The sequence below is a fragment of the Naegleria fowleri genome (genome assembly GCF_008403515.1).
Source record: "Naegleria fowleri strain ATCC 30894 chromosome Unknown tig67, whole genome shotgun sequence".
NCBI classification, from domain to species: Eukaryota; Heterolobosea; class Eutetramitea; order Acrasida; family Naegleriidae; genus Naegleria; species Naegleria fowleri.
In genome coordinates this window covers 1-14598 of record NW_025407999.1, presented here as the reverse complement: position 1 = coordinate 14598, position 14598 = coordinate 1, and the positions used below count along the sequence as shown (strand labels likewise).

The 14598-nt window shown below is 37.6% G+C and overlaps 9 protein-coding genes across 9 annotated transcripts; 4 read left to right on the top strand and 5 right to left on the bottom strand.

The window, feature by feature from the left end:
* Positions 1 to 111: 111 nt before the first annotated feature.
* On the top strand, positions 112 to 1128 carry FDP41_009153 (uncharacterized protein; the record flags this gene model as incomplete). The annotated part of the gene is made up of 1 exon (XM_044713083.1): positions 112 to 1128. One exon carries the CDS (start codon positions 112 to 114, stop codon positions 1126 to 1128), a length of 1017 nt encoding a protein of 338 aa, XP_044557262.1.
* Positions 1129 to 1853: 725 nt separating this feature from the next.
* FDP41_009152 (uncharacterized protein) lies at positions 1854 to 2925 on the top strand (the record flags this gene model as incomplete). Its single annotated transcript, XM_044713082.1, has 3 exons — positions 1854 to 1882; positions 1934 to 2410; positions 2613 to 2925. 3 exons carry the CDS (start codon positions 1854 to 1856, stop codon positions 2923 to 2925), a joined length of 819 nt encoding a protein of 272 aa, XP_044557261.1.
* Positions 2926 to 2954: 29 nt separating this feature from the next.
* FDP41_009151 (uncharacterized protein) lies at positions 2955 to 3779 on the bottom strand (the record flags this gene model as incomplete). The annotated part of the gene is made up of 1 exon (XM_044713081.1): positions 2955 to 3779. The coding sequence occupies one exon, from the start codon at positions 3777 to 3779 to the stop codon at positions 2955 to 2957; it is 825 nt and encodes a 274-aa protein (XP_044557260.1).
* A 303-nt stretch (positions 3780 to 4082) lies between these two features.
* On the bottom strand, positions 4083 to 4610 carry FDP41_009150 (uncharacterized protein; the record flags this gene model as incomplete). Its single annotated transcript, XM_044713080.1, has 1 exon — positions 4083 to 4610. One exon carries the CDS (start codon positions 4608 to 4610, stop codon positions 4083 to 4085), a length of 528 nt encoding a protein of 175 aa, XP_044557259.1.
* A 581-nt stretch (positions 4611 to 5191) lies between these two features.
* Positions 5192 to 5557, bottom strand: FDP41_009149 (uncharacterized protein; the record flags this gene model as incomplete). The annotated part of the gene is made up of 1 exon (XM_044713078.1): positions 5192 to 5557. One exon carries the CDS (start codon positions 5555 to 5557, stop codon positions 5192 to 5194), a length of 366 nt encoding a protein of 121 aa, XP_044557258.1.
* Positions 5558 to 5802: 245 nt separating this feature from the next.
* Positions 5803 to 7129, bottom strand: FDP41_009148 (uncharacterized protein; the record flags this gene model as incomplete). Its single annotated transcript, XM_044713077.1, has 2 exons — positions 5803 to 6579; positions 6977 to 7129. The coding sequence occupies 2 exons, from the start codon at positions 7127 to 7129 to the stop codon at positions 5803 to 5805; spliced, it is 930 nt and encodes a 309-aa protein (XP_044557257.1).
* A 292-nt stretch (positions 7130 to 7421) lies between these two features.
* Positions 7422 to 10700, bottom strand: FDP41_009147 (uncharacterized protein; the record flags this gene model as incomplete). Its single annotated transcript, XM_044713076.1, has 5 exons — positions 7422 to 8106; positions 8318 to 8729; positions 8849 to 9245; positions 9738 to 9764; positions 9837 to 10700. 5 exons carry the CDS (start codon positions 10698 to 10700, stop codon positions 7422 to 7424), a joined length of 2385 nt encoding a protein of 794 aa, XP_044557256.1.
* A 465-nt stretch (positions 10701 to 11165) lies between these two features.
* FDP41_009146 (uncharacterized protein) lies at positions 11166 to 13686 on the top strand (the record flags this gene model as incomplete). Its single annotated transcript, XM_044713075.1, has 4 exons — positions 11166 to 11661; positions 11712 to 12021; positions 12104 to 12373; positions 12450 to 13686. 4 exons carry the CDS (start codon positions 11166 to 11168, stop codon positions 13684 to 13686), a joined length of 2313 nt encoding a protein of 770 aa, XP_044557255.1.
* Positions 13687 to 13733: 47 nt separating this feature from the next.
* On the top strand, positions 13734 to 14430 carry FDP41_009145 (uncharacterized protein; the record flags this gene model as incomplete). The annotated part of the gene is made up of 3 exons (XM_044713074.1): positions 13734 to 13842; positions 13905 to 14061; positions 14130 to 14430. 3 exons carry the CDS (start codon positions 13734 to 13736, stop codon positions 14428 to 14430), a joined length of 567 nt encoding a protein of 188 aa, XP_044557254.1.
* Between the last annotated feature and the right edge of the window lie 168 nt (positions 14431 to 14598).

Genomic DNA, 14598 nt, shown 5'->3' with positions numbered 1-14598 from the left:
GCCTTGTTGGCAGTTGGACTCGTTATTAATTACAACACTAAATATTCCACTCAGGTATTCGTCATTAGAACCATTTTCAATGCCGTCTTGTTGAGAAATAAATATTTAGGAATGAGTATCGGAAACCCACAAAGTACCATGATGGGAATTACCACTCCGGATTGGAAAGAAGTTTCATTAGAGGCTCAAACTTTCTATAATTTTGTTCGGTTTAATGCTGGAAGAAAACTTGAATCGGACGTTGCCATGAGAGAGGGTATGATATCATTGGCTCCTCCCGTTTCCTATCATAATTCTTTGAGTTTTCAATCAATTCCTGAAATTAGAAATTCAATGTTTGTTCATCTGAGAGATCGTTTCTATTTGGATCAATACTTTGGAAAGGATAAAAGAGGAAAAGTTTTGTTCTTGATTCATGGTGGAGGAGGCTTTGCTGGTAAACCTGGAGGACTTGAACTCGGAAGTATTGTTGAGCATATGCAAACGAGATTTAATAGTTCATTGACTCATATTCTCTCGGTGGGATATCGATTGATGGCTTTAACGGAAGAGGAAAAACACAAGAAGAATGAATTTGCAACAAAATTGAGTGAACAGACGGATGATGTCATTCAAGCTTATCAGTGGCTATTGAAAAAGTTTAATGCGGAGGATATTGTGCTGGTTGGAAGTTCATTTGGTGCTTCTCTTTCAGCAGAGTTTTTGAGAAGAGCTGCTGTGGAGAATCTTCCAATGCCTAAAGCTGCAGTTTTGGTTGGTGGTCCTTATGATTTAACATTGAAATTGGGCACTAGTAGCATGAATGCTAGAAATACTTTGATGAGCACCGATCGAATGATTTCGATAATGCAAAGACTTTTCAAAGAAGAGGAATCTCCACTTGTTACATGGAAGAATGTCAACAAGAGAATTCATGAAACCAATCTTTTAATTATTTATTCCAAGGATGAGGAAGTAACCAAAGACAATGAGGCTTTTATTCAAATTTTGAAGGATATCAAACATCCATCTGTGCAGGTGATTGCTGACAATATGATGATTCATTGTCATCCATTTTTCGAATACTATTTCCCAGAGGCAAAACAAGCCATGAGCAAGATGTTAGACTTTGTGGATTCTCAAAAATAAGAATTCCAGTTCTACTGATAACTGGAGAAATAAATATTGAACTAATTTATTTTAACAACTGTGGCTATTCATCCTGATCGTCCTCGTCCTCTTCTTCTTCATTGTCCTTATCACCCTCATCATCCTCTTCATCCTTATCACTCTCTTTATCCTCTCTATCCTTTTCCTCCCCTTATCTTTTCACTCTCTTCATCCTCTTCGATGTCATCTTCCCAGTCATTAGAGTCCATGAATGTGGCAGAACACAGCATATTTTCTTCGTTCTTGTCATCTTCATCCACACATGAAATGTCAACAAACTGCTTCAACCAAAAAAAACAATACTGGCAAAGTATTTCAAGTCTAGCTTCTGTGGTTTTGTTTTCAACAACTAGACACTCTTCAAAAATTTCAGATCACGAAATTCTACTCTTGTTTTCGTTGATTTCACATCACTACACCAATCAGGACAGGTTTTTGTGATTTGGAAAACACAAAAGCGTATCCATCGTCAAAATTAAATATTTGTTTCTTCATATCTATTTACAATATCCTCTTTTCCAAATTCAGTGCTAATACCATCATGTTCAAACTCAATATCCACAGTCATTGGATAACCGTTTGAGAAAAAGGCAACACCATGAGTCACCTTTTTCGTTTTCAAATTCTCGTCTAAATTCAAAATCCATTATGCACTTCCACTTGATCATTCAGAAACTAAAATTAGTCCAAAAAAATTAGTCGAAATGTCTGACAGTTCCGATGATCATGACAGGTATGGATCTTTTCGGAATCTTTGCTCGGAATAACATTGTGTACACAATAGCTCGAGCTCTGAAGGTGAATTGTGTGACCGGCTTGGTCAACTATCTGTTAGTGAAAACGTTACTTTGAGAGATGTTGTACGACAATACGGTTTAGATAATGTCGTTGGATTGATTGACGATTTGAACGAGATATTACGTGAAAACAAGTCATCAATATCAGCCAAAGCTATCGAACCAAAATTGTATATTATTAAAATTTCGAGCCTAGAAGTTCATACAGAAACAAATAATGCATACAGACCATGTTCGGGCTTCATGGTTGCTAAAGTTGGAAAAACAGAACAATTTGGTACCAAAAGATGCGATTTGATTATTGCTGGATTGAAGAAACTGGGATATGAGGCGAACCTTTTCAAAACATCACATGCACACGAACACGAATCAGAAAAAGATTACAGAGAAAAATTGGCAGTTTTCTCTGTTCCGTATGAACTGTTGAAGAAATTGGGTTTTGATTATACTTGGGGTCTTACTGAGTACGTTGTTATGAATTCCGATGGTACTTTTCCCACCCAAACCCAAAAGAATCAGGATTTGTTTATTTTTGACAAATGTAATCGACAGTTGTATACTAAGAAGGGTGACGCTATTGATACTCCGGACCTTGTTGACACTCCGGTCAATTGTGTCAATTGTGGCAAATCTGATGATATTAGCAAATATTTTAAATGTAAACAGTGTCATGAGTACCATTGCTCAGTTTGTGTCTCTTTCTGCGGCCATGTTTGTTTTTATTGTGCTGGAGATGAGTGTGCACGTTGTAAAAATAATTTTTGTAGCGAATGTGTTAAACAATTGGATGGTTGTGAGTGTTGTGTGTGTGACAGTGAGAAATGTAGAAGTTATTGCGATGATTGTGAGAAATACTTTTGTTCATCCCACAAAGGACATACATGTTAATCATGGTTTAAGATGGTTTGCTAAAGGTATTATTTATTTGGGCAATGGAGACTGGCCAGAGAATCATATTCAAGTAGCATGTGTTCTATAAAATTAAACGCATGATGAATATGATTGAAATCATATACCCAGTTCTTTTCTAATAGCAAGATATTCTTCTCGAATACAGTCTGTCACTTCATGAGCATTTGGAATAATACCCTTGTCACACACAACTGAAATACCAACTCGTCCATTAAAAGACATCAATGTGCTATTCACTCCAATGGGTTTAACGAGAGGAATGAATCCAACTCCCTGAATCAAGTCATGACCAAGCAACTTGAATGATATTTCGTCTTCAGGAGAATGAAGTCCTTGAACATTAGAAATGGTGAAAGTAGAAGAGGATGCTCCCCAATTGAGTAGTGACACGGCTAAGGATTTGGGTAATAAGGCAGTGGCTAACCATAATAAATATCTGTTGAAATAAGGTTGTGGCAAGAATTTGGCTAAATTCATATACTTGTGAATGATCGAAAAACGTTCTCGAAGTTTTAAGTGAATATCGAAAGGCAATGTTCCAAACAACACTCCCACAATATTGCCAGCTTCTTCTCTGGACTTGCTCGTTCGAATGTTCACACCCATTCCCAAACGAGAGGTACACGATTTCAGAATGTACTCTCTGGAAAGATTATTCCGAGGTTCACGATCTGAGCTCATTTTCAACCTGTATCGATCAATGACGCCACTGAATATGGTCAGAAATAGGTCATTGACTTTTCCTGTGTTGGAATTGTTTTGGCTTAATAATAGAGCCACTCGCTTAAATTCTTCAACTGTGAAATATTTGTCGGTTTCATGGGTCATGTCTGCATCATGCTTCTCGTTGGATTCATTGAACCAAATAAAAGAACAAGATACTTTTCCAACTTTTGGATTCTTTGAAGATGGCTTAAACATGGTATCACTATCGCCACTAATTCCTAAATATAATACAAGTAACAAGGTTGAAAAAACGCAAGAAACTTCAATAAAAATCCGACCACCAATGCCAGAAGTTTTCCTACGAATGGTACGTTCCTAGATATGACTATCTCTACATTATGAATGATACTTAGAGCAGAGTTCCAATTATTGTGACTTCCTTGTAACATTTTGTCGTATTTGTTTAACAGAAAATTGGTTACTTGTTCTTCATTGTCCAACAAATCGCCGACAATTATTTTCTGCAACAAGGTTCCATCTCCAATCCAGTGATGAATCTTAAAAAACAAGACAATTCCTTGAATAGTTCTCAATGACATAACATTGCCAAAGAGGCATTTTCGAGCCTGTCACGTATCGGACAGGAACAAACGGTGTCGTAAATATCTCACTTAGCATTTCACTCAAGATTTCATCTTCACTCATTCGTTGAAACTTTTCTTCACTCAATTTGCAATACTTGACATGATTTTCCATGCATACATTCTCCACACCAACATCGATGTATTCACATTCACTCACCACCAAACTTCTGAAACGTACAAAACGAGCCAATAATCTTTCCGAGAGTCGTTCTTCAAAGGCTTTCCGATTGAACTTGCAATCATTCCTATCATCATGGTTGAGGCTTCCCAAAGAAGTCCTTCCGAGAAGAACCAATCCACCCACTACGAGAGGCTCATCCGGTTGTTCTTGCATGAGCATGAGTTGTCCGAATTTTGAAAGCCTTCGTCTCGGTGTTGCATGATGAATATGAATGGAAGTGAGCGGCGGTGGTGAAGATTCAACGTTGATCGGTTCGGACATTTTTAAAAGAGTCGAACATTCGAATTCATTTCCTGAATGAAAAGAATTCTTTCAGCTGTGAATGCATTCGAGAACACTCGAAAATCAAAAGAATACGGACTTTATTCTACTACTACATCGCCTGTAGAGCATACACACACGAAAGGTACATCAATGTGCACAACTTCTTTTCGCCAAGTGTATTTCATTCACAGTAATGAAACGACGCAAATACTTTTAAGATGAGCTACAAAAGGTCATTATCCATGGTCCTTACTTTTCATGAACACTCTTGAATCTTTTTCGTGTCAAATGTCCTCGCATGGTTTTTGAATGAGTATTGCGGCATGCGTTCGGTGGATGTGTTTCATGACTTCGAGGGCTTCCGCTGTGCAAGGTCGCATTGCAGGATTAGGGTCGAGACATTTTTCAAATAATTCTACGAGTGGATGAGCGTAGTGTGCGCTGGCGTTGAGCGATTTCCCTTTCGTGTTGAATAATGTGAAATAAGGATTGGTCTTTAGATTTTCTTGCCATATTCTCACAAAATCATCCTCTGAAGAAGAAGAAACTTGAAAGTTGACCTTCTTTTGCTTAAAATTTCAAAAGTGAATAAAACATGCTGTACACATCAATTCCGGCATGTGAGGGTTGTCCTTCATGGTGCTCGGGGGTAGATATCGCAAAGTTCCTCCCAATATTGCTTGTCCTTGTTTGACAGAAAAACCAAAATCTGCTAACCTAACACCTTCATGGGAAATTAATATATTTTGGGGCTTAATATCGCTATGAACATAACCTTTCATGTGAACACATTCTAAAGCTTCCAATAAATCAATACACGTCTTCAAATATTTGAGCGGTCTCATGTACTTGACTTTCTTGCCTTTAGTGCTCACAAAACTTATTTGCTGAGTGAACATATCGCCAAATTTACAGTATTCAAGAATGACAACGTGTGACTGCATCTTTTTTGGAGGCATCGTCAATTTCTTCGTATGAATAATGATCCAACATTTTGACAACACTTCGATGTTGGAACAACTTTAAACACTCGACTTCTCTTTCGTAATCTCTGAAGGCACCGTCTTTGTATTTTTTCATCACACAAACTTCGTTGTTTTCCTTATTGGTGGCCAAAAGTACCACTGCCGAAGCTCCATCGCTAAGTCTGTTCAAGATTTCGTATTGTACTTTCTTTTCTCTCCTTCTTCTACGTCTTTTTTGTTTTCTTAACAAATAAATTCGTGAAAGGTTTGATGATTGCTTTCCACGATCTAGATTTTCGTCCTGATGTCTCAGAATTGATGGAGTCTGATCTTGTTCTTGTGTTAATATCATCATTGTAATCAATTGCTGGAACAACAATGTTGGCTTTGGTGGCTACTTGTGGTTTGGGTTTTCTTGAAGGCATTAACTCAGCTCGTTCATTGTCATGATCAGACAATTTTTCTTGACAGATTGTAAAAATCTGTAACACATCAGAAATGCTTGGCCTGTCTTGTTCATGAGGAGACAAACAATCTAAGGCAATATTTAGAATCTTCTTCAAGACCACTTCCAATTGAACGTCAATTGAGTCACTGTGCAAACCTTCAGGGTTTAACGCTCTATATACTCTGTCTTTAATATTTTGCATTTCATTCTTCCAATCGTCGATATCGAGTAACTTTGGATCAATTTCCTCCTTAAACAGTACACCAAGAATCATTGTTCCTAGCATGTGAATGTCATTAGATGTGGAGAATGGTTCATTGTCATTCTCAAATGCTTGTCTTGAAAAATATGTGACATGTTCGTCGTTTAAAGTGTCTCTAATAGTTTCAAGACCAAAACTTGGTATTTGTAGAATAATCTCTGCATTAAGGATTTGTTGCAGATCATTCGCAAGCACTAGAACATTCTTTGGTAGGATACTGTTGTGACTAATATTACATGAGTGCAGTTCACTCAAAGCTTTGCATATGGAGAGAAATGTTTTGACCGTAAACTGCAAGAGATGTCATTCACAAATTCAATTTCACTGATTTAAATATTTTAAAATATCTCTTACCTTCAAACGTTCTTCTTTGTTTATCAAAATATCCTTACTGAACAAGACTCGCTCCAAATTGAAAACTTCTCCTGTCCACCCTTGCAACAATTCGGTTTTTTTGTTCAGCTTTACATTATTTCGGCAAGCAGTTGAAAAATAGAGATGAGAGGTCCGCCCTGCATCACACGTCCTTTCATATATTCCATCAATTTGAAGGTTTTCCTCCGACCTTAAACTTGCTTGAAGATAATTCAATAGTTGTTGTTCATAATACTTAATTTGTCCTCCCGAAAGAATGGACTGAGAAAAAAACAAAGCAATTTCTCTCCAAAGAAGAGAGGTCGGAAAATACTGGAACATGAATATTTGTTGGATAGGAATCTTGATACAGTAATTGCAAATCAACGGAATCTAGAGTCGTTGAGGAAGAAGAGGAATCACTTCCGATATGATTGCTCACCAACTTTTGAAGTAGCAATTCATAACTTTGAATTACTTGGGTCATGATGAATCTTGTTTTTCGTCACGATAGAGGACACTATCCAATAATCTTGAGAGAGATATTTTGGAAAATGTTGTATGCGGCTTTGATGTCAGGTATTTTTTTGATTTCAGGTCGTACACGAAATGGCGCACAAAGTTTCTAAATACTCAATTTGTGAACTTTCTCGTTCATCATCAAGTTCAAAATCTGACTTGTTGAAAAAACAAAAATCTAAATATCATGATGAACAAGTCTTTGAAAAACATTAAAGAAGGATTCTTTTTTTCGAAGACAGCAGGATGTGGCCACTAAATTACCATTTAATTTCATGGTAATTCTTGTACAACTTTCCATAATCCAGAGAGGCAGTAAGAATCGGATGCAGGATTCGATAAGCACCGTCACTGATGTTCAATGGAGGTTCCATAAAGGTCTCAATAGCCGATGATATCCATCCGGTGTCAGCTGAATTCATCAATATGCCCTTCTTGGCATAATAGGAAGCAGCACTTCGTGTGAGCATGTTCAATGCTGCTTTCGACATGTTTGTATGGATGTGAGAATCGGTTTTACCTTCCACGTTAAAGATACCCTCATGAGAGACCACGTTTACAATATATGACAAATGTTTGCCGGTCAATAAATCATCCATATCATAGGTACAATGACTCTCGTCAACATTTGGTTGCATAATTTCCATTAATTGAGCCACAAGAATTGTTGGAGCAATATTATTGATCATTTGAGTCTCTAACAATTCGACAGTGTCTACGTCTGGTAACTTGTATGTCCATGAGTGGTGAGTTCTATTATCCTGCTGCTCTCCAAACTCGTCAGTTTCTCCAGGTGGAAACATTTTGTCTAAATTTGAATCGAAATCCTCCTTAGTAAGATTGTACTTTTCAGTCACATCTAAACAATGTTGCCTGAGGGTTCTTTCGTCCTTGTACACTACGACTTTAGAATTGTCATTTCTCAAGACCAGTTGAGAAGATTCACTTCCATGATTAAATGATGTCGCAGAGTCTTCCTTGTTGTCAACTTTGATATCACCCAAATACTTTTCATCCAAGTACTCCTTTTCTTTTGAAAGCAAGTTTTCATAATATTTGAGGGTCTTCTAACAGTTTGAGCAGCACTGGTAAAAGTATTGATGATTGGAAATAACAAAATCAATGTTAGTTACAGTTGAGAAGTGTTGATACTTACTTGTTAATTAAATAATCCACATGCTTAAAATTGTTTCTAATATAAGCACAGAATGACATGATAGACGCGCCATCTTTGAGGTTCAAAGGGTAGATGAATAATCTTGATTTCCATTCTTCATAGTCAGAATATTCTGAAAATTTCTTGTGAGCATCGTGGACAAATCGAGTAGTGACAATGACTGTGGCCCCATTTTCCAAAAGAGTTTTCGTAACCATGAAACCGATTTTAATGCGCCCTCCTGTCACTATTGCAACTTTGCCAGTTAAATCTCTCTTCAACTTTTTCATGTTGGAATTAAAGCTTCTACATGTGCTGCACATATTAAACTTGGAATTATCATCATCAAGATCCAAGTCGCTCGAATGTCGATAAAAACCACAACAATAACATTTCCAAAAATTATATTTTCCTATGAAATGTTGATCCAATATTGCCATTCGATAGTGTGATGATTAGGATTGCAAAAAGGTTAAATGATCCATTCATATGACAGTAACCCGTATTTGCAAATAAGTTCTGCATACATACCTCTCAAATGTGAATCAAAATAGTAATCTGTAAAGAAAATACTAGCATCGTTCATATATAATTCTCTAACACTCAAACAAAAGTAGTGTATATCTTCACTAGTCACTCTTCTTACAAAGCCATCAAACTCTTCAGTTTCTGGATATTCAATTTTTTCTAAGTCATAATCATCAAAATCAACATCCAACCACATTCCAGAGTAGTAGCTCTCCCATCCAATTGCCAAGAAGTTCTTGACGCCAATCCTTCTAATAGTCACAATATGTCTATACGACAAACTTATGTTGTTGAAAATGGAGTAAAGTCCTTCTAAATCATCTCTGTCAGTTCCTTCTCCATATAAACATTCACTTTCGTCAATTATACCAGACTCAATTTTTTCTTGTATACTCTCAACCTTTTTGAGCAATCATGGAAATGATCAAGAGGATGGGTGTTGGTGAACCAAGTTGTGTAACCGCGTTTGCCATATTTGTAGGCCCGACTGGTATACATCCCTTTTCCTTTGTGTTCAAAGGAAACAAAGTTATGCAATGTGGAAATACTGTTAATACCTTCTCTCACTGTGTACACATTAGTACCGTCATAGCAGAAGCGACAACAATCAATGTCAAAGAATGTCATCAATTCCTCGATTGTATCAACACGTCTCAAAATGAATTGTGCAATATTGGATGATTCTTTTCCATGAATGTTCAAACAACCGTTATTCTTCACAACAGCGTATTCATGGCCTTCGTTCTTTGCCAACTTTTCAAATTCAAATAAAATTCTCCTCAATGAAAAGTGACACTTTTCTGGTGTTTCACCATTCTGAATGCAGAAAATGTCTACATCCGAAGTACTATCCACGAATAAAACGGGTCTCCTTTCTCAAGCATTTCAAAACGAAACCTCCAGCAACAATGAATTGTTCCTAATCATTTGTACAACATCATGCCCATATCGAAAGGCGATGTTTGTTACATGTATCAGAGTTTGAACCTACCTTATTGGAAGCGTTATGTCTCCACAAACAATCAAGTAAAATCCGAATCATATCACTGCAATTCTCTTCCACCTTAACTTTAAATTCATTCATATTTTTGACACCGAAATTCTTCCATCTCAACAAATTCATCTTATGGAAAGGGCTGTCTTTGCGAATGACTGTTCCTTCCTCGATATCTTCTTGTGAAAAATCTTGAAAGAGATTGATTAGAACGTTTCTTCTTTGTGAAAATTTGTTGGGCAAAATTAATGACGGATCATCACGCATAATATCTACTGGTTCAAAGGCAATTACATTTTCCATCCCTTTAACTATTTCTCTCCCATTTCCAACAATTTCTTTCTTCAGTTCATTATAAGTCATTGATGGGGATATCAATGGTTTAAATAAACTTGACAAGTATTTGTACTGAGTACATCTGCTATTGAGATATTCCAAACGAATGAAATCTAAACTATAAGATCTCAATTCCAAATAGACAGAATATATCCATTTGCAAGTGAGTGCCAAATTAAAAGTGGTATCCTTCTCTGCAAATAATAATATCAACGAAACACCCATGTCAGAGATGTTACCAAAAGAACCAGCCTTTTCCAAATCTCCTTTAAAATCACGCAGCACTACACACGAGTGATAAGTTTTCTTCTTCTTTTTAGGTCGAGTGTTTTCATTCATATGACTGGAAGCTTCGGAATCATCTTGATTCTCCGATGAGGATTCATCATCATCATCTTGCAGTATCATTTTGTCAGCTTCATCGTGATCTTTCTCTTCCATTTCTTCCTCGTCTTCAATTTGATCTTCCGCATCACCGCTGTCCTCATCTTCCATGAGATGTTCCTTCTTCTTGTTTCCAGCCATTTTTTCCTCTAAATTATGGAGCCGAACAATTTACAACGCCAAACGTCTTTGACGAATCAAATTGAGCAATTCGTCGTTAACCATTCGTTCGTTAATTGATAAAGTGAATTAGTAAATATTGACAGTTCATTGTTGCACGACAGCTGTTTTGTTGTTGTTGTTGGGATTTATCAATCTCCTGAAGATGTCATTGACAAATCATTATAAAGGTCATACAAAAAAGCGCCAACTTAATTACAGGTTTGAAAAGGCTCATCCTACATCGGAGGTATCACGAACCTATCAATTAGATTTATTGTGCTCACTTTTTTCGTTGTACATACAACTCCCATAATTTATTGTTTCATCATCCCATCATTCACTCATTATTTATTGAATTGAATATCACAATTTATTGATTCCTATGCAAGAAAATCACGAATACAATTCGGGTCAAAAGTGGCACCTGGGGTCGCTGCTAAAAAGATGATCCCGACACCATTGGGTCAAATCAACAAAGGAGGAAGTAAGGGTTCTATTGGCAATAACATTCATCATCACCAGGGAGGAGCATCAGGTTTAAAATTAGAGCGAATTATCGGAAGTACTGTCTATAATCAACATTCATTCCAATTACACCCTTCAGCCATTCCAATGTCGGGAGCCCTTCCTTTAATGATTGGAGGTCACAGTATGAATTCTGAAATTGTGGCCTATTTGGCAGGAACCTTTGTCGTTCTTTACAACATTAAGAGAAGTAAGCAAGTGAAATATTTAGAGCACCCAACGTCGAACAAACCCTTCAGTTGCATTGCATTTTCAAAGGATGGTCAATATTTAGCAGCCGGTGAGAGAGGCCCCAAACCATCCATTGCTGTTTGGGATTTGCATCAAATATTTTCTCCTTCAATTAACAACAAGGAGAACAATAATGACACGAATGTGACATTAGAAAAACCAAAAATCACTTTTGATGTGAAGAGTAAGGAAAAGGTCACGAACATGAGATTAAGCAAATTTGTTTTTCCAAAGATTCCAAAATGCTCATAAGTTTAGGTGCTGAAAATGAATTGAAAATCTGGGACCTTGTTCCTGCCTCTGGTCAATCATCACCTAGTGTCGGAAAGGGAGAATTGAAATTTTCAAAAAATGTGGACGAAACCAACGATATTGCTTTGGCTCCTAATGATGACAATGGTTTCATAACGGTGGGAAAAGGTTTCGTGAGATTTTGGTCCTATGCAAGAACAGCAAAATCGTCCCTCATCTCGGTCCGATCAGTTTTATGTAACCTCGATGTGTGGAAGCAAGCAAATTTTGTTAGTATTGAATCAAGAGGAAAGTAAGTTTCGTGATGATTGTGAACTAGTCGTTTGTCATCAACATTTTTCTTTTGATCCATATTGAATATGTTCTTTTGATAGGAATGAACACTCGGAAGTGTATGCAATTACTGAAGACGGAATTCTTTGTAAAATAGACCCAAAATGCAAGGAACTACAAAGCTGGGTAAACACCAAAGTCCAAAAAGCCTTCTCCATGTCAGTCTCCGATAAATACATTGCCACTGCAAGCGCGAAAGGAGTGGTTCGATTGTTTGAAACCAAAACTCTGCAATTCAAGAAGACCCTTCCCGAACCACCACCATCCACCAGTCACATTACCATGAAAAGTGTCAATAATATCAACAATAGGTACGTATGAATGATCAAGCATGATGATTGAACCATTTAAATCTATTCTTGCATTCTTTGTTGATCATTCAAATAGCTATGTCAAGCCTGCTGTATCGGAGGACTTCATACCTCCAAGTGCACTTGCTTGCGGCATTTTCGGTGAAAAGGTTGCTGTCATGTATGACGATAGGAGTTTATTTGTGTGGGATATTTCGAATCTGTCCTTAATATCCAAATATAGGTCGTTCATCAGTCACTCTGGCTGTGTTTGGGATCTTGATGTTCTTCCTGTCAATACAAAATCAAGTCTTCCACCAGGGACATTTGCCACTTGCTCCTCTGATAATACTATCAGATTTTGGAATATTGACTCGGATCAAGAAGAGAATATTCGTTCTTCGGTTGCTGGCAAAAGTGCCTTCTGTAAGGAGCTTCTTGCTGTGTTGCACATTCCTCCCAGTGTTAAGAATGCTGACGGTGGTATTCGAAGTATCAGTTTTTCTCCAGATGGATCTGCAATTATTTCGGGTGACAAGCAAGGACATGTAAGAGTCCATGATGTGTTCAATTTTGACCCAATATACACGGAGTTTGCACACGAGTCTGAAGTTCTATGCTTGGACAGCCATCAACTACCAAACGGAGATATCATTTTTGGCTCTGGCAGCCGTGACCGTATGATTCACCTTTACAAAATGAGCCATAGAAATGTGGATGTTGTACAAACCTTAGATGACCATAGCTCCTCTGTTACTTCCCTTAAATTTAGCTCCACTACCACAAAAGACGGTGAAGTTCTCAAACTAGTCAGTATTGGAGCAGAGAAATCTGTGGTATTCAGAAGGGTTGAGGATGTTGCTAGTAAGAAGAGCGTTCGAGTTGTACGATATCAACAAACTCCATCACCTTTTTCTGTATTTGATTTGGATGTTGACATTACTGGAAAATGGGCAGTAACAGCTGGACAAGGAAAGAGAATTAACGTGTATGATATTGAATCTGGAAAATGCAAACAATATATCGAGACAAAAGACAACAAACCTGTCAAGACAGGAGTTGATAATGCAGATCCATTGAAGGTTAAACTATGCCCTGCTGGTATTATTGCTGTCACAAGTGCTTCAGACAAACATTTGAGAGTGTATTCCTTCTATCGCAGAATGCTTATTTCTAGAGTGAAAGGACATGCTGATGTTATCACCTCAATATCTTTTACGCACGATCTCAAGAGATTAATTACTACATCGGCAGATGGTTGCATTTTTATTTGGTCCATTGGCACTAATTTAACCAAACAAATGATGGAGAGAATGGATGAATTAGAAAACTAAAACGAGCATCATCCATGATGAACAGCCCAGTTCCATCCGCTCATCACATGCAACCTTCTCAACAACCACAACCTCCTACACCCAAGTCGAGCGATCATGATATCAAAAACGTACCCATTGCTTTTTCACAGCTTCCTCCACCTCCATCTGCAAGAGGTTTACCATCTTCAGAACTCGTAAAGTCTTTGAGCAAACAGCTCTTTGATTTGGATCAAAAGACACTTCAGAACCACATGAAGAGAATGAACAACACTCCAATAAGGCCACTCCATCTTCACAGCCCATCTTACGAGACACGTTGCTACCTCAATGGGCTAAGGGTGCAAGTGCTTCCCCAAAACCTACAGACAAGAAGGATGACGAAGATAAACCGCTGTCGAAATGGGCAGAACGAGTGGTCGAGAAGGATAACTTTAAACTCATTGCTAATGTTGAGGATGTAGATCGGTCTCTCATATCCACAAGAGAGTGCCTACTCCTTCTGACGGCAATGATGATGATCTTGTGAACTCTGACGAAATGCTCCATCAAGATCAAGGCGCACTTCTTGACAAGCACAAAAACCTTATTGAAGATCTGAGCGATGGTGAAGATTCGAATGATGAAGATAACATTATCATGTTTCCTTCATCTGAAAATAGTTCTGATACTAGTTTTCAAGTGGCTGAAAATGATCACACAGACTTTGTTCAGGATCAACCTTCCGAAGAAAGAATGAAATCAGTCTTTTGGCTGACAATTTGAGCATGATACCCAATAATGGTGAATCGATTCAGGTAGGAGATTTGGAAGCAGTGAGTGACAGTGACGACGAAAGTGACGATGAAAGTGAGGTATCTCGAATGATTTCCAAAAATGGAAGATGATCTTGCCAAACCGGTGACGATCCCATCTATCCTACGTAGTAGCATT